Below are 19,259 nucleotides of genomic sequence, written 5' to 3'. Positions count from 1 at the left end.
GCGCTGCCAAAGGTGCTTCTACAAAGTATTGACTCATGGGTGTGAATACTTATGTAAATTATATATTTCTGTATTTCATTTTCAATAAATTTGCAAAAAATACGTTTTCACTTTGTCTTTGTCATTATTGGGTTTTGTATGTAGATGGGTGAGAAAAACAATCAATTTAATCCGTTATGAATTCAGGCTGTAAAACAACAAAATGTGGAATAAGTCAAGGGGTATGAATACTTTTTAAAGGCACTGTAGGGGTTTTCTGGCATATGCCCTGACGGCAGTATGATTAGTGGAGCTAGCTGTGTATTTGTAGGTGTGATGAGTCAGTTCTGTTGGGTCCAGTGAGACAGCCCATACTGTGTGCTGTGTAGGGAGGATGAGGAATGAGCAGTGGGTTAGAGGACAGAACCCATGTATAATCATAACAGCGCGTTGTGTGTGACCTGTGCTGATGGATCGCCACAGAAGAATGCGAAGCGCCGCATCGAGTGTGTTATCAGCAGAACTGGACAAGACCGGTCTGTCAAAGGCTCCTTCAGGGCTAGTAGCCATAGTAACCTCTCTCTCTGACCCTGAGGCCTGTGTCAGCGTGTGTGTGTGTGTGTGTGTGTGTGTAGTAGCCATAGTAACCTCTCTCTCTGACCCTGAGGCCTGTGTCAGCGTGTGTGTGTGGAAGCAGAATGCAAGTGTGTGTTGTGCACTCATGCTTGCTAAAGGAGGTTTATTGGGTGCGTTAATTAGCAGAAAAGATTGGGGCAGTATGGGGAATGCACTAAGCAACCTGGCATAGATCTGGTTTACACTTAGTTGGAGACAATTACACAGAGCGGTAATGTAGCAGTATGGTGTTGAGATCCTGTGGTTCTCCTCTGGTCCTATTAAGTGTTAATGCCCTTCCACTAGAGATGATTCTTCCTACCTCAACTCCTTCACCCCCCCCCCCTTCCCCTCCGGTCTCCTACCTCTCCCCTTCTTGCTCCCCTCACTCTCCCCCTCCAGTCCCCTGGTGACATTTCCTGCACTCTCTTCTGACACAGAGGCTGTGTACAGGGTGACACATGATGATGAATAATGTCTGCCCAGGGCCTGTAATGACATCAGCAGGGCTGTGGGGCTTTGCAGGGGGAGGCAGTTACCTGCATGGGCCATTTGATAGGCTGATATAGGCTGTGATGGGATCTCTTTGGGTCATTTGATAGGCTGATATAGGCTGTGATGTGATCTCTTTGTGTCATTTGATAGTCATTTGATTGTTCTTCAGACAGTCGTCATTACCAGATATCTGTCATTACCAAATATGACCAGATATCTGTCATTACCAGATATCTGTCATTACCAGATATTACCAGATATCTGTCATTACCAGATATAGGCTGTGATCTCTTTGCGGTGCCTGTCCCCAGGACTGACATGGGAGATGGGCTGGCTGTGTGTGGGGGCGTAATGATGCCTAAGTAGAGCACTGACTGGTATTGTTCTTCAGACAGTCGTTTGGTTAAAGCATGAACAACTGAACCATTACCAGATATCTGTCATTACCAAATATGACCAGATATCTGTCATTACCAGATATCTGTCATTACCAGATATTACCAGATATCTGTCATTACCAGATATTACCAGATATCTGTCATTACCAGATATCTGTCATTACCAGATATCTGTCATTACCAGATATTACCAGATATCTGTCATTACCAGATATTTGTCATTACCAGATATCTGTCATTACCAGATATTACCAGATATCTGTCATTACCAGATATTACCAGATATCTGTCATTACCAGATATAACCAGATATCTGTCATTACTAGATATCTGCCATTACCAGATATCTGACATTAACCGAAATCTGCCTGCTCATTTAGTTTGTACACACTTAAATACATATACATAAATACATCACCTGTCTAGTTCACTATGTAACTTTAGCCAAAGCTTTCTGACCATGACACTAACACTTTTTGGCAGTTGTTCTGTAAACCTGGAAAATGTCTATATTTAAGTTGTGTCTGTGTTGGTTCAAAGGGCCTCACTGCTTTGAAGTAATGAAAGAGAAAGAGAGAAAACAGATCGGAGGTGGCTAGGCCAGCTGTCAACTACAGGTTGTTTCATCAGCCCCTTATCTGCCAGCGCTCTACCAGGGACCTCACCTCCCCCACAGACTGGTTGGTAGAGGTTAAGAAGACATTTTACATTGTAATCATTTAGCAGACATTCTTATTTAGAGCCACTTACAAGAGCAGTTAGGGTTAAATGCCTTGCTCAAGGGCACATCGGCCGATTTTTCACCTAGTCAGCTCAGGGATTAGCGACCTTATGAGGTTAAGTCCACACACCAAACAGAATTAGCGTTAAATGAAGATGGGCATCGTGTTGTGCGGCTGCTCTTCTTATTATTCATGTGTCATCTCATCACTTCCCTCCTCCCCAGGTGTTCTGTAAAATGTTTGTCTGCCTGCAGGGGACACAAGTGGAGGTAGGTACAGTACTGCATGGTGTGGACAGTACTGACTACAGATTACTTTATCAATCCACAAACAGCATGGCTCCACTGAGCCTTGAACCTGGTATAGAAAAGGGCTTAGACCAGGTATAATTAAGCAATAATGCACCTCTGGGGTTTGTGGTATATGGCCAATATACCACGGCTAAAGGATGTTCTCAGCACGACGCAACGTGGAGTGCCTGGATATAGCCCTTAGCCGTGGTATATTGGTCATATACCACAACCCCCAGAGGTGCCTTATTGCTATTATAAACTGGTTACCAACGTAATTAGTGCAGTAAAAATACATGTTTTGTCATACCCGTTGTATACAGTCTGATATACCACGGCTGTCAGCCAATCAGCATTCAGGGCTCAAACCACCCAGTTTATAACACACCAGAGAGAGGATTATTTTGAGCGTGGTGCCGTTTGGTTAACCCAGTTTGATTGATGTTTTATCTAAGCATCCATTGCGTGTGCGCTGTGCATGTATGATGGTTCTCTACTGTTTGTGAACGCATGTATGTTTACAGTGATTAGTAAGTGTGTCACTGCCTTCTGCCATCCACTGACCTGGTGCCTTTCCTTTACCTGAAACTGTGTGGAGCGCTGCTGCTATTCCTCTCTGTGTTTCTTCCCTTCTGCCTCCTCTCCATTCTTCTTATCACTTCCTCTATCTTTTACTCAATCTCCCCTACTCTCTATTCATCACTTGCCTATCTCCTCCCTTCCCCCTCTCCTTGTTCTTATCCTCCCTTTTCCCACTCTTCTCTCTCCTCTCTCCTCTCTCTTCTCTCTCTGAGCCATGCTGGGTTGTGTGGCAGTGCTGTGCGCCCCGTCACCTCTTTAATGGCGGCTCCCACTGTGCAGGTCTCTATCTCAGCTATGGCCTCTAAACAAAGCTCCAATTGCCAGCTCATCAGCCAGGGCATTCTTCATTCCTTAAGCAGATCTGATCCAGGGCGATAAAGCACTGCTAATGTCTTCCTACGCTGTCTCCAAGCGGCTGTGCAAATCACAATGGGATGGGATTAGAACACCATTAAGAGAGGGAGGGTACAACACAACAGTGACACTGCACAGGTGTGGCTTTGTGTTCTGCTATCTATCAGCCTGCAATGTGAATGTCCCTCAGGCCTTCTTGTCTCTGTCATCATCTCTCCGCTCATACTCACTGAACTCAATGGTGATAATCTGTAGTACCACCATCTCTACAGTTTAGTAGAGGCTTTCACAGGTGTTTTATAGCAATGTCCCCGACAGCGTTGGTTGTGACTCCACCACACAGAGATAATGAGTTGGCTGTGATTCCACCACACAGAGATAATGTGTTGGCTGTGACTCCACCACACAGAGATAATGTGTTGGCTGTGATTCCACCACACAGAGATAATGCGTTGGTTGTGACTCCACCACACAGAGATAATGCGATGGTTGTGACTCCACCACACAGAGATAATGTGTTGGCTGTGTCTCCACCACACAGAGATAATGCGTTGGCTGTGACTCCACCACACAGAGATAATGCATTGGTTGTGACTCCACCACACAGAGATAATACGTTGGTTGTGACTCCATGACACAGAGATAATACGTTGGTTGTGACTCCACCACACAGAGATAATGTGTTGGTTGTGATTCCACCACACAGAGATAATGTGTTGGTTGTGATTCCACCACACAGAGATAATGCGTTGGTTGTGACTCCACCACACAGAGATAATGCGTTGGCTGTGTCTCCACCACACAGAGATAATGCGTTGGCTGTGACTCCACCACACAGAGATAATGCATTGGTTGTGACTCCACCACACAGAGATAATACGTTGGTTGTGACTCCATGACACAGAGATAATACGTTGGTTGTGACTCCACCACACAGAGATAATGCGTTGGTTGTGACTCCACCACACAGAGATAATACGTTGGTTGTGACTCCATGACACAGAGATAATGCACAGAGATAATGCGATAATGCGTGGGCCAGTAACCGAAAGGTTGCTAGATCAAATCCCCAAGCTGACAAGGTAATTATCTGTTGTTCTGCCCCTGAACAAGGCACTGTTCCTAGGCCGTCATTTTAAATAAGAATTTGTTCTTAACTGACTTGCCTAGTTAAATAAAAAAACAGCGATTGACTGTTGAACCACCTGCTGCTGCCTTGGCTCTGAGATACAGGGATTGACTGTTGAACCACCTGCTGCTGCCTTGGCTCTGAGATACAGGGATTGACTGTTGAACCACCTGCTGCTGCCTTGGCTCTGAGGTGCAGGGATTGACTGTTGAACCACCTGCTGCTGCCTTGGCTCTGAGATACAGGGATTGACTGTTGAACCACCTGCTGCTGCCTTGGCTCTGAGGTGCAGGGATTGACTGTTGAACCACCTGCTGCTGCCTTGGCTCTGAGGTGCAGGGATTGACTGTTGAACCACCTGCTGCTGCCTTGGCTCTGAGATACAGGGATTGACTGTTGAACCACCTGCTGCTGCCTTGGCTCTGAGGTGCAGGGATTGACTGTTGAACCACCTGCTGCTGCCTTGGCTCTGAGATACAGGGATTGACTGTTGAACCACCTGCTGCTGCCTTGGCTCTGAGATACAGGGATTGACTGTTGAACCACCTGCTGCTGCCTTGGCTCTGAGGTGCAGGGATTGACTGTTGAACCACCTGCTGCTGCCTTGGCTCTGAGATACAGGGATTGACTGTTGAACCACCTGCTGCTGCCTTGGCTCTGAGGTGCAGGGATTGACTGTTGAACCACCTGCTGCTGCCTTGGCTCTGAGGTACAGGGATTGACTGTTGAACCTGAGATACAGGGATTGACTGTTGAACCACCTGCTGCTGACTAAAGCAAAGCCTGCAAATTGTCCAAGGAATTCCAGTGCCCCCCTGTGTTTTTCCTCTTGGAAGTGGAACACAACCTAGCAGTCCTATTTGCCATTTCTTATGTACTACATTTACATTAGATTAATTTAGTAAACACTCTTATCCAGAGCGATTTACAGAGGCAATTAGGATTAAGTGCCTTGCTCAAGGGCACATCAACCGATTTTTACCTTGTCAGGTCGGGGATTCGAACCACTGACCTTTCGGTAACTGGCCCAGCGCTCGGCTACCTGCCGCCGCTATGTATGATGGCATTCCTATTCCAGGGTGAGAGACAATAAGATGGATGTGCATGGTGTCTTTAGAGGGTGACATCAAGGCATGGAAAAATAGTTGGTTCCAGTGAAGTGGTGCCGTTGGCAGTGTGGCCATTACAGTATGCCTACTGTATGTGTTCACCAGCAGTGTGAATAGTGTAACTGGTTCCTTACAATTCATCATTAGGAGGTCTTAGGTCCCTCTCGCCTCCATGCTCTCCAAGCACATCCTGTCTTTCAGTTTGACTGGCACAAGCGCCTATTCACTTAATCCCAGGAAGGCAGGCTGAGTGTGTGAGTCTGTGAGTGAGTGTGTGGAGCAGGGAGCTGGTGTTTAATTGTCCCGGTAGTGTTAGCGACACCACAGGCATCAGAGAGCTGTACTGATACTGATCTGCTCGTTAGACACCATTATTCCCCATGCAGCTCTGACACACACCGCCTCCTCCTCTGTCACACAGCTTAGTGGAACGCACCAATCACAACGCCAGATCTGACTGATTGACCCCTGACCTCAACCGTGTGGTGATGTCATAGACAAGGAGGGATGTTCAGTGGGGTAGGTGGTCAGATAATTTGTTAAAACAGTGGTGCATAGGACGGGACCCTAAGTCCCTCCACCTCTTGTTTCTCAATCACACACATTCCAGGGCGTGATGAAAGGGTGTCATGTTTCACTGGGCTGTAGTGGAGCCAGCGACCCCAGAGGCTGTGGGCCTCACAGGGGTAATGGTTGTCCCACTGGAGGATAGCTGTGAGGTGAACACGCCTGACCTTACAGCGCTTTGCCCCTATAGAATAAACACCGACTAGACAGAGAACACAAGTCCCTTCTCTCACTTCACCAGATCACTAACATGTCTGAGGCCAATAGTGGCTTGGAATATATAAGACTGGTTGACACCATGTACTTATTTGGTCGAAGGCTCTCCAATTACATACACTGAGTATACCAAACATTAGGAACACTTTCCTAATATTGAGTTGCACCCCCCCTTTTGCCCTCAGAACAGCCCCAGTTCATCAGGGCATGGACTCTACAAGGTGTCGAAAGCGTTCCACAGGGATTCTGGCCCATCTTGACTTCAATTGGCTGGATGTCCTTTGGGTGGTGGACCATTCTTGATACACACAGGAAACTGTTGAGTGTGAAAATCCCAGCAGTGTTGCAGTTCTTGACATACCGGTGCCCTCGGCACCTACTACCAAAGGCACTTAAATCTTTTGTCTTGCCCGTTCACCATCTGAATGGCCCACATACACAATGTTTCGAGGCTTAAAAATCCTTCTTTAACCTGTCTCCTCCCCTTCATCTACACTAATTGAAGTGGATTTAACAAGTGACATCAATAAGTGATCCCAGCTTTCACCAGGATTCACCTGTTCAGTCTATGTCATGAAAAGAGCAGGTGTTCTTAATGTTTTGTACACTCAGTGTAGATCTCTGTGGTCATTCTGCAAGGACATTGGGACATGATTATGGTATGCTGGTCTCATATTTGCAGTATAAACAAATGCAAATGTTATGATGGCAACTGATTCCATGGTACCTTGAGTTCTGTCATCTCCTAGGGGGCAGTAGTGCTCTTTTAGCCCCAGAGCCATATACATTATAGTACTTATATATCTCTCTATCAATGGCTTTGCTCAACCCTGCTATGTGTTGACTAGTTAGTTAACAGCTGACCTGTATGTTATTCTCCTCAATGAATAGTTTTCTGGCTGATACATTTTTTTATAATGGTTCTTTTGAATTATGCGGGAGCAAGAAAGCTGATTGGAGTGCGGTGCATAGCTACAGAACTCATTATAGCTCTCTGAACCCTGACCCACACTGTTCATGTATTCCTCATTAGCTGTCAACTGTTGTCATGGTTTCACCAAGGCTAGGAACATTTGTGTGGCACTTGGACACGGGTTAGGTGTTGTACCTGTGTTGAAATGAATACTTTAACGTTTGAACAAGTGTATTTATATTCCATATTTCTCTCGAGGCTTGCCTGGTCCATGATTCCCACCCACAAGGGAGGCTGTATGGCGGTAATATTATAGTAGCCTAGTTGACAGTTACAAATGGCTGAGCTGACTAATCAGATTAAATTAGGCTGTAGTCACACTTTAGTGAGAATTGTAATGAGATTACATTAGATGGCAGCTACTGATGGCCTGTCATGGCTGACTCCGGTGCTCCCACCTCAACTCCTCTCTGGGGCTGCCTGTGATTCCCTGTATACAGGGCTACAGCCTGGATCCAGTTCACACCCAACACCTCAGACAAGACCACAGAGCAGAGCCCGGAATACAAACACACATCATTCAGATGGAGCAGGTGAAAGGCATCTACAGAGAAACAGCTCTGCCTATGAATGGAGGGATTATTACCATTATGTGGAGGAGCATTGCTGAAATCCTTCACATCCTTCTATGTTATCAGTAATGTCCATGAAGGCATCTGCTCCAAAGAATGGTTTAGTTGTATTGTTCAAACTATACTATAGATTAGGAACATTGAAAAATTTGCTCATAGTGATGAACATCAATATGACAGATTTATTTCAAGTATATTGTAATTGTGTAATGCCTATTTAGTGACAACCTAGCTGCATTGTTTTGTTGTGACTCAGTCCTGCCATTGTGTTCATAGGAAAAGGTTGTCCCCTTCCTGGAAATGATGGTTGGAAACCCCAACGTTATGGGGTTAATGTTAGAGTCACATTCCTACATTCCAACCAGGGGGGAAGGAACACTGTGTTTGGGTTTTTCAGTGTGTGTGTTTTATGTCTATGTAAGTAAATATGTGTTTCTGTATGTCTTGAGAGAGCGTGTGTGTGTGTGTGTGTGTGTGTGTGTGTGTGTGTGTGTGTGTGTGTGTGTGTGTGTGTGTGTGTGTGTGTGTGTGTGTGTGTGTGTGTGTGTGTGTGTGTGTGTGTGTGTGTGTGTGTGTGTGTGTATACCGTATGTGTGTGTGACAGAGTGTGGGTGTGTGATGATGGAATTAGAGAACAGCATTCTGGCTGGCACCCTGGTGTCTTGGCGACATCATAGTGAGAGTAGCGATGTCATTTGTCAGTGTGTGTGTTTATGCAAGGAGCCCAGAGTCTGATTGCAGATTTCACTAGTGGATTACTCCTCAGTGGAGGAGCTGTGGGCCAAACCAACGGCAGTCGCAACGACACCCAACCATAATAGAGATTAAAATGAAAAAGCAAATCAGGAGAATCTAATTAAGATGGCTGTGGAAGAATTGTGTTTATATTTAGGGGGGCCGTTTGGGGCCTATAGGAGGTCCTTTGCATGCAGAACATCTCAGCGTGTGTTTCAGTGAGGAAGACATTCCTCCCTAAACACAGTGTTCCTCGTTTAGCCTGGAAATACAATCAGCCTCCCATTCTGCACACACAGAGATAATGCCGTTTTACTTCCTGCCACATTAATGCTAATCTTTTTTTTATTGCAGCGAAAGAGAGGGAAATTTGCCCTGTGCTGCAGAGTGCTTATACTGAGGAACAGGCAGCATTGTGGAGCAAGCTTTGATTAAAAAAATACTCACTTTGTAGTTTTTAATCATCTCAGAGTATTAACAAGCTTTGCTGATAAGAAAACAAATAAAAATGAAATATAAAATCAGAGAATAAACAAATGCAATTATCTATGGAAATGAATGTTGAAGCTGTTCAGATCAATCCTATTACTCGGGGGGAGGGGATTTGTAAACACTTACAGTGATTATTGTTCTCTTATCATTGTAGGGTTATGTTTTTATTTTCTTCTGTGTATCCCAGATAGCCACGTCTTATCCTCCATAAGACGAATGGTGGTGTGGTGGGGGGGGGGTAAACCCTCCCTCAGGGACTGGGGCAAACTGGCGGTCTGGAACAATGATCCAACATGTCAGATCACACTGTCAGAATCTTTGATGCAGCATCCTGTAAGAGGACACAACTTTGTCCTCTGTGTGTGTGTGTGTGTGTGTGTGTGTGTGTGTGTGTGTGTGTGTGTGTGTGTGTGTGTGTGTGTGTGTGTGTGTGTGTGTGTGTGTGTGTGTGTGTGTGTGTGTGTGTGTGTGTGTGTGTGTTTGTCTTCGTGCCTGCGTGTGTCACTGTCCATCCAACGTGTGCGTACAAGCTTGGTTGTGTTTTGTTGTGGATGAGTGTATTACTGTGTAGTTGGACGATTTCCCCCTCTTCCTTCATAAGACTTTGAAAAGCCTGTATGTGATTGACTGCACAGCAGGACTGACAAAGTCACAACAAAAGAATCAGTCTTTAATTTTTCCCCTTCAAAGATGCGTGAATATTCATTTTGACCGGGGGGGGCGGATGTCGTACACAACCATGTGCATTGTTTCACTCTCAGCCGCTGTGAATGATGTCACAGTTGTGCGGCATGGGCCCATTCCCCACAGGACAACCTTTGTTATTATGCATAGTTTGGATACGAGTGTGTGGATGATACAATTGATTGGAATCGAAATAAGTGACTTTCAATTATAACGGCTCGCCAGCCAGAGGCTTACAGCTGTGGTGTTGTTAATCAGTCCAAATGACAGCTTGAGGTTTAGTCAAACCATAATAATGATTAAATATCTATTTAAATCATGGAATACTAAACCCCATATTGTCACGGGCTTAGACTGAAATTCACCAAATCTCACTGTAGAATGGGCTCATTAAATGCTAAACATCACACGCATGATTGAAGAAGTCATTTGCAAGGGGTTAATTAAGTAATTAGTGATCAGCGTGATTCACCATTGTGAGTTGGTTTTGGCGAGATAGTGGAGGGAGAGTTGGAGAGACCGTGTTCCTGCCCAGTGACAGCCCCAGTGGAAGGACCTCTGGGCTCCCACCCAGTGACAGCCCCAGTGGAAGGACCTCTGGGCTCCCATCAGAGAAACAGAAACAATCTCAATTCACTAGGAAACAGGATTTCCATATTCACATTTGGTGACCTACATCTCTTGTCCTCCTCAATAATAAGTCTGGCCCTCCTCAGACAGAACAAAGGGAAGACATTGTTTTCAGGCATGTGTAAAATGTCTGTGTGACATAGGTTACGTGCTGACCGGAGCAGGGGGCTCTAGGGCTGTGGCGGGTGAGGCTGGGCCTGGAGAGGCGCTCAGTGTGTAGGTGTGAGGAATGCATGGGCAGCTGGACAGCCCTGGTCCGGACAACACCAGCACAATGGACCAGTGTTCTGCTGCACAGCACCGACAGAACCCACAGACCCCACATGCAAGCCACGCAGACCCACTTGGACTGAAAGTCTTAGGGCACACGATAGAACTCACCACAGAACAGTGACATGAATGTGTCTGAATTATGTGCTGAGGATGCAGCTGTCTACGCCTGTGATTATTCCTGGTAGTTGACTGTTGTATCTTCTTGTCTGTGATATTCAGCCACCACAGCAGTAGTCTCTGGACAGGTCTCTCTGTGTAGATTCATTGAATGCCTGTCGTATCGTCGTGCAGTATGTTGACAGGTAGCTAAGCCTGTTACCCTGGGCCACGGGATTGATTAGTGGGCCCGGGTGGGGGGGCTCATTAGCTGAGTAGTGAGAGGGGACGAAGGGAGGAGGGGCAAATTGAAATGGTGTCTGACTCTGATGTGATGGTCTAATCTGGTCTAGCTCTCTGTTTAATTGACAGCTGTGATCTCACCCAGGCTCTGATGAGAGAAACTGGGACTGTTGCACAGGTCCCATGAGACCATGTAAAACTGTGAACTGCAGACGTGTGTGTGTGTGCTAGCATATGTGTGTACTGAGCGCCAGAAGTGAGTCTACTTCAGTGAAACTGCTCAATCACCATGGACACCTCAGGACCTCTGGCTTTTGAAAGGCAGGCTTTATATCAAGATTAGAATGAACATTTCTCCAATCACATTCAATCGGGGGAATGTTTTTGATGAGACACCAGCCTACTCTTCAAGCCCCCTAATGCTGTTTTGCTCCCTCGTCTCGGTGTGTGTTCTGAGGCTTGACAGTCGTGCCTGCTACCTCAGTGATTTGACCTTTACCCCTGAGCAGTGGCCCACGGGAGGATGTCAGCTCAGTGTGAGAATAGCCCTGCTAGACTGTCACCTCACCTCTGTCTCCCACAGTCCTGCCAGCCAGCCTGCTTCTGCAGCATTGGCCCAATAAGGACATTTCTGGTGCTTTCTGTGGTGTTTTTCTTCTCCGTGGTCTATGATTGTAGGATGTGTTGTTGCCCTCTCTGCATTACACCACTTTGGCTGTCTATGTAGGCTATGTTGTGGTCTACACACAGCCCTCATGCTGTAAGGCCTATTATGACCTGGATAATGTGGCACCTCCCCCCTTCACACCACACAGCTCCCACCTTTCTGAAAACACACTCTCACCTTCACATACCTCACTCATACCAATACTCTCTTCCGCGTACCTTTCTTACTCATAACATACCCACACTCTCCACATTTGAATCAGTGTATGCCACATGAAGGTGAGTCATGTTTGAGAGTTTGACATATCTGTCTGGAGACTGAATGGTTCCATTGGAAGCCATTTGTGTTGATTTAGTTCTGGAATATTGATTAAGGAGTAGGGTCTGCATTTGACCTCATGACCTCCTGACCTGCTCAATCTGAGTTAGATGATTGACTAAGTGTTGGATGTCATCCCTCATTGTTTGTTTGACCTGAGCCGTGAACTCTACCTTAGATACGGCCTTAACGCTTTCTTCAACAACCTCCAGATTAGTCTCAGTACTTTAATAGCATTTTAACAGTATTGTGAGATTTACATTGTGAAACTAGTTATGCTATACCGTTATACAGTTATTGTGTTACACTCTGATTTACCAAATTGATTTCTCAAAGGACAAGCCTTGCGGTGTGTTTGTTGAGTTAGGGTCTGCGTGGGCGACACTGACATATTAGTTCCACCCAGTTGATTTTAGTTTCTTCTTATTCCCAGCAAATGAAATGTAACCTGAGGGGACAATTAGAACTAGCGTACTGGGAATGGATTTGAACGTGTGTGCTGCACAATATACACGCTGCCCTCAGATGTGTTTAGACATACATTGCTGGAGTGATTAATGTTTAAGACCAGAGTGTATAATGTGCTCATGTATCTGAGCAACAATGCAAGACCGATGAGATGAATAAGAAATAAGAATCGTTTTTGGGAGGAGGGAAATGCCAAGTGAGTAGAAAATAAAAATAGAGATGAATTGATGAGATAGAAAAGAGTGAGCCAAGGTGGCCGGGGGAGGTATGTGTGTTCTGCGGCTGCTTGAACAGTTAGAAAAATGGAGTGTCTGTGTCACTCCAAGGTCTGAACACACGCACTAAACATTCCACACAGCCAGGGGGAGAAGAGAAGGCAAGAGTCATTAACATAAAAAGAGGTCCTTCGACCAATCACAGACCGGGAGTGGGAATGTCGGGATGTGCAGGAACTGGTGGGTGTCAGGTTACTGAGCATTCTTCCCTCCCTCCACTGGCCAGAGAGAGGGATAGAGGAAGTCGGAGAAAGAGCAAAGGACAGTCTCATTCTTGCCCTCTGAGATCACAGTGCCGGAGAATGTGTTAGAATCTGACTAAGTCTTTCTGCCTGGGAGCGAGACAACAGGGAACTTTAACTGGTGGCTAGACACAGGGGTTGTTTCTAGGACACAGGGGTTGTTTCTAGGACACAGGGGTTGTTTCCAGGACACGGGTTGTTTCCAGGACACAGGGGTTGTTTCCAGGACACAGGGGTTGTTTCTAGGACACAGGGGTTGTTTCCAGGACACAGGGGTTGTTTCCAGGACACAGGGGTTGTTTCTAGGAGACAGGGGTTGTTTCCAGGACACAGGGGTTGTTTCCAGGACACAGGGGTTGTTTCTAGGACACAGGGGTTGTTTCTAGGACACAGGGGTTGTTTCCAGGACACAGGGGTTGTTTCCAGGACACAGGGGTTGTTTCCAGGACACAGGGGTTGTTTCCAGGACACAGGGGGTTGTTTCCAGGACACAGGGGTTATTTCCAGGACGAAATCTCTGCCCTGTTACTCCGGTCCGGAGTCTGTCGGACGGACTCGCACTATAGGGCTGAAAATGAACTATCTGGTGAGTGTGTAATGTCAATGTTTGTGGGTTTGCTGTTTTCATTGCTGTGTGAACACTTTGGTTAGGACATGCTAAATGCCCCAGCTGGGAAAGAGTAGAGAGGTGGAAAAAAGAGAGGGAGGGCAGGACATTGAGGGACGAATAGGAAAAGAGTGGTGAGAACTTTAGTTTAAAAAAAAAAGTGTATTCTTACCTTTTGTTGGTACTCAGCACGAGTTAATTTGTGTGCTGCGCTATGTGTACGTGTCTCATTATGTGTATTGGGTTGTGTGTTTTTAGATAGAAATGTGAAGTTACAATGCTACACTTACAATGGGAAATGTGGAATAATGAGAAAATAACAGAAGTAAACTCCCTAGTCTTTTTCATACCAGTTCTTGAAGAAAGGGTTCTGTCCTGTATGTTTTGGAAAGGCCCCTCTCTTCTGAAAGGGGAGGATTGGAGGGCTTAAGACACTTAGAAGAAAGGGCTTTGGAACAGCCAGACAGGAGAGAGAGCCATGGAGATCCGCTGCTCAGCTGACTCAGGAGAAAGTTGAAAGATTAAGATTTTGAGGAGAGAAAATAGTGGAGTGTCCTGCTGCTGGAGTCTTGGCAGTACCGGCCGTTCCCTACTATTGTTTGAAAGTGTTGGCATTCTGTCAGCTTGTAGTGCTGTAATTACACAGGGGTTTGGTATTTGGTTGACAGGACCATACTGTATTTCTGTCTGAGAGGCTTATGCTCTTTAGCAGCACTGGGGCCGACCCCTTGGAGAGGGCTGGTATGTCCCACTGTTTGTCCCCTAGTCTGGGCATTCACACACACATTAGAAAGCTTGTAACACAATGGACAAAAACCACTGACATCACCATATATGTATTTAGATGAGGGTAGCTTCCTGTAGCTATCTAAAATGAACTGTATTTGATTGGTGACTGTAATGAGGATATATAGATGGAAGGTTTAGGCTAAATTTTTCTGAGAGATGTTTATTTCAAATCAAATGTTATTCCCAGACTGGCCTTGATAACCATGCCTTTAGAGAAAGACAACCTGACAATACAGATAATACTTTGTAACGTGCTAGCTATCTGCTTGCTATTTCAGAATGAGGGATTAATGAGACCAGGAAGTGATGCTAGTGTATAAATAGATGAAGTAGTTTCCCACCAATCAGTATTAGTGGGAGATTTCTGAGATTTCCATACCCAACTATAACACTTTCCGTCAAGATAGAACTGCCAAAGGGGGAGGAGTTGCAATCTACTGCAGAGATAGCCTGCAAAGTTCTGTCATACTTTCCAGGTCTATGCCCAAACAGTTCGAACTTCTAATTTTAAAAATTAATCTCTCCAGAAATAAGTCTCTCACTGTTGCCGCCTGCTACCGACCCCCCTCAGCTCCCAGCTGTGCCCTGGACACCATCTGTGAATTGATCGCTCCCCATCTAGCTTCAGAGTTTGTTCTGTTAGGTGACCTAAACTGGGATATGCTTAACACCCCGGCAGTCCTACAATCCAAGCTTGATGCCCTCAATCTCACACAAATCATCAAGGAACCCACCAGGTACAACCCTAAATCCGTAAACATGGGCACCCTAATAGACATTATCCTGACCAACCTGCCCTCCAAATACACCTCTGCTGTCTTCAATCAAGATCTCAGCGATCACTGCCTCATTGCCTGTATCCGCCACGGGTCCGCGGTCAAACGACCACCCCTCATCACTGTCAAACGCTCCCTAAAACACTTCTGCGAGCAGGCCTTTCTAATCGACCTGGCCCGGGTACCCTGGAAGGATATTGACCTCATCCCGTCAGTTGAGGATGCCTGGTTATTCTTTAAATGTTACTTCCTCACCATATTAGACAAGCATGCTCCGTTCAAAAAATGCAGAACCAAGAACAGATATAGCCCTTGGTTCACTCCAGACCTGACTGCCCTCGACCAGCACAAAAACATCCTGTGGCGAACTGCAATAGCATCGAAGAGCCCCCGCGATATGCAACTGTTCAGGGAAGTCAGGAACCAATACACGCAGTCAGTCAGGAAAGCAAAGGCCAGCTTTTTCAAGCAGAAATTCGCATCCTGTAGCTCTAACTCCAAAAAGTTCTGGGATACTGTAAAGTCCATGGAGAACAAGAGCACCTCCTCCCAGCTGCCCACTGCACTGAGGCTAGGTAACACGGTCACCACCGATAAATCCGTGATAATCGAAGACTTCAACAAGCATTTCTCAATGGCTGGCCATGCCTTCCTCCTGGCGACTCCAACCTTGGCCAACAGCCCCGCCCCCCCCGCTGCTACTCGCCCAAGCCTCCCCAGCTTCTCCTTTACCCAAATCCAGATAGCAGATGTTCTGAAAGAGCTGGAAAACCTGGACCCATACAAATCAGCTGGGCTTGACAATCTGGACCCCCTATTTCTGAAACTGTCCGCCGCCATTGTCGCACCCCCTATTACCAGCCTGTTCAACCTCTCCTTCGTATCATCTGAGATCCCCAAGGATTGGAAAGCTGCCGCGGTCATCCCCCTCTTCAAAGGGGGAGACACCCTGGACCCAAACTGTTACAGACCTATATCCATCCTGCCCTGCCTATCTAAGGTCTTCGAAAGCCAAGTCAACAAACAGATCACTGACCATCTCGAATCCCACCGTACCTTCTCCGCTGTGCAATCCGGTTTCCGAGCCGGTCACGGGTGCACCTCAGCCACGCTCAAGGTACTAAACGATATCATAACCGCCATCGATAAAAGACATTACTGTGCAGCCGTCTTCATCGACCTGGCCAAGGCTTTCGACTCTGTCAATCACCATATTCTTATCGGCAGACTCAGTAGCCTCGGTTTTTCTAATGACTGCCTTGCCTGGTTCACCAACTACTTTGCAGACAGAGTTCAGTGTGTCAAATCGGAGGGCATGTTGTCCGGTCCTCTGGCAGTCTCTATGGGGGTACCACAGGGTTCAATTCTCGGGCCGACTCTTTTCTCTGTATACATCAATGATGTTGCTCTTGCTGCGGGCGATTCCCTGATCCACCTCTACGCAGACGACACCATTCTATATACTTCCGGCCCTTCCTTGGACACTGTGCTATCTAACCTCCAAACGAGCTTCAATGCCATACAACACTCCTTCCGTGGCCTCCAACTGCTCTTAAACGCTAGTAAAACCAAATGCATGCTTTTCAACCGTTCGCTGCCTGCACCCGCACGCCCGACTAGCATCACCACCCTGGACGGTTCCGACCTAGAATATGTGGACATCTATAAGTACCTAGGTGTCTGGCTAGACTGCAAACTCTCCTTCCAGACTCATATCAAACATCTCCAATCCAAAATCAAATCAAGAATCGGCTTTCTATTCCGCAACAAAGCCTCCTTCACTCACGCCGCCAAACTTACCCTAGTAAAACTGACTATCCTACCGATCCTCGACTTCGGCGATGTCATCTACAAAATAGCTTCCAACACTCTACTCAGCAAACTGGATGCAGTTTATCACAGTGCCATTCGTTTTGTTACTAAAGCACCTTATACGACCCACCACTGCGACCTGTATGCCCTAGTCGGCTGGCCCTCGCTACATGTTCGTCGTCAGACCCACTGGCTCCAGGTCATCTACAAGGCTATGCTAGGTAAAGTGCCGCCTTATCTCAGTTCACTGGTCACGATGGCTACACCCACCCGCAGCACGCGCTCCAGCAGGTGTATCTCACTGATCATCCCTAAAGCTAAAACCTCATTTGGACGCCTTTCCTTCCAGTTCTCTGCTGCCTGCGACTGGAACGAATTGCAAAAATCTCTGAAGTTGGAGACTTTTATCTCCCTCAACAACTTTAAAAATCTGCTATCCGAGCAGCTAACCGATCGCTGCAGCTGTACATAGTCCATCTGTAAACTACCCACCCAATTTACCTACCTCACCCCCCATACTGCTTTTATTTATTTACTTTTCTGCTCTTTTGCACACCAGTATCTCTTCTTGCACATGATCATCTGATGATTTATCACTCCAGTGTTAATCTGCTAAATTGTAATTATTCGATTTATTGCCTACCTCATGCCTTTTGCACACATTGTATATAGATTCTCTTTTTTTCTACCATGTTATTGACTTGTTTATTGTTTACTCCATGTGTAACTCTGTGTTGTCTGTTCACACTGCTATGCTTTATCTTGGCCAGGTCGCAGTTGCAAATGAGAACTTGTTCTCAACTAGCCTACCTGGTTAAATAAAGGTGAAATAAAAAATAAAAAATAAAAAAGTGAGTGAGTGGGGGAGTTTGTGGTGGACAAATGAGCGGAGGTTTACTCAAGCCTACAAAGAGCTCAGCTGAGTAACCCTCACCCATGTTGCCCAGGCCTGACTCACCTCTGACTGACTCACAGTCCCCTGCCTGGGCTCTGGGTGCTGGCATGGAATTCCCCCCTGTCACCCCCTAGGAGGTCTGGCAGTGAAACTCCTCTCCTAGTCCGTTCCATCATTTCACTCAGAGGGATTACAGGTGTCACACAGTCACTGAGCGTAGTAATAACAGACACCAGGCTGTGACAGGCAAGGACTAGTGGGAAGGAAGGTTGATTCAGGTAGGGTCAGTCAGTCCACACAGGTGAAATTGTGCACAACCATCTGTGAGTCATAGGGTTTCAGATATAGGTTAAACACTAATGTAGAGTACATACCGAACATATGAAGATGTGTTAGTGTCTCAAATACATACAGTACAGTGTGCTATCATGCAAATAAATTCAAGTTATTCCTTGTCTTAAATGTGTTATCATGTAGGTGGCTGCCAAACATTATAATTTCCTGGTGTTTCTCAAAGAGCTTTAAGTCTAAGCAATGTTACAGAGAAAACTACGGGTTTGAAACAGACCTTGATTTGTGACTGGCAGTCCTGCCATGGGCCTAATCTCTTAAACACAGTGCACCCAGTCCCTTCCCTAGCTAGCGTTGACGGGATCTCTCTCTCCTCCCAGTTCAGCTGCAAACAACTGGGCCTGGGGGCAAATGTTTTCTGTTGTAATCAAACCGTGGGTTCCCCAGGGCACCTGCTTTATGTGGTGGATAATTGGGCTTTACTGGAGGAATAAATCAAATCAAAGGGTAGACTTTACAGTGAAATGCTTACTTACAAGCCCTTAACCAACAATGCTGTTCAAGAAGAAGAAGAAAATATTTACCAAGTAGGCTAAAATATAAAGTTATAATAAAAAGTAACACAATAAGAATATTGATGCTATATACACGGGGCACCGGTACCGAGTCAGTGTGCAGGGGTACAGGCTAGTTGAGGTAATCTGTACATGTAGGTGGGGGCGAAGTGACTATGCATAGGTAACAAACAAACAGCGAGTAGCAGCAGTGTACAAGAGGGGCTGGGGGGGGGGTCAATGTAAATTGTCCGGTGGTGATTTTTCTGAATTGTTCAGCAGTCTAACGTTGAGGAGCATTTTCGTCCTAGACTTGGCGCTCCGGTACCGCTTGCCGTACAGTAGCAGAGAAAACAGTCTATAACTTGGGTGACTGGAGTCTCTGACAATTTTATGGGCTTTCCTCTGACA

General features: G+C 46.1%; 1 protein-coding gene across 4 annotated transcripts in view; it reads left to right on the top strand.

The window, feature by feature from the left end:
* LOC139539879 (breast cancer anti-estrogen resistance protein 1-like) overlaps positions 1-19,259 on the top strand; it is a 109,967-nt gene that overhangs the window by 43,468 nt on the left and 47,240 nt on the right. For 2 of the 4 annotated variants that reach the window (XM_071343252.1, XM_071343248.1), the window contains exon 1: positions 2,438-2,478. The exons of 1 other annotated variant lie outside the window; for it this stretch is intronic. In XM_071343252.1, coding sequence (XP_071199353.1) covers positions 2,446-2,478 — 33 coding nt within the window. In that variant the 5' untranslated portion in view covers positions 2,438-2,445. Of the gene's footprint in view, positions 1-2,437; positions 2,479-12,625; positions 13,711-19,259 lie in introns of those variants that run through there. One more of the 4 variants, XM_071343251.1, reaches the window with a different exon arrangement.

Source organism: Salvelinus alpinus, chromosome 15 (genome assembly GCF_045679555.1).
Source record: "Salvelinus alpinus chromosome 15, SLU_Salpinus.1, whole genome shotgun sequence".
NCBI classification, from domain to species: Eukaryota; Metazoa; Chordata; class Actinopteri; order Salmoniformes; family Salmonidae; genus Salvelinus; species Salvelinus alpinus.
This window is presented reverse-complemented; position numbering and strand designations above follow the sequence as displayed.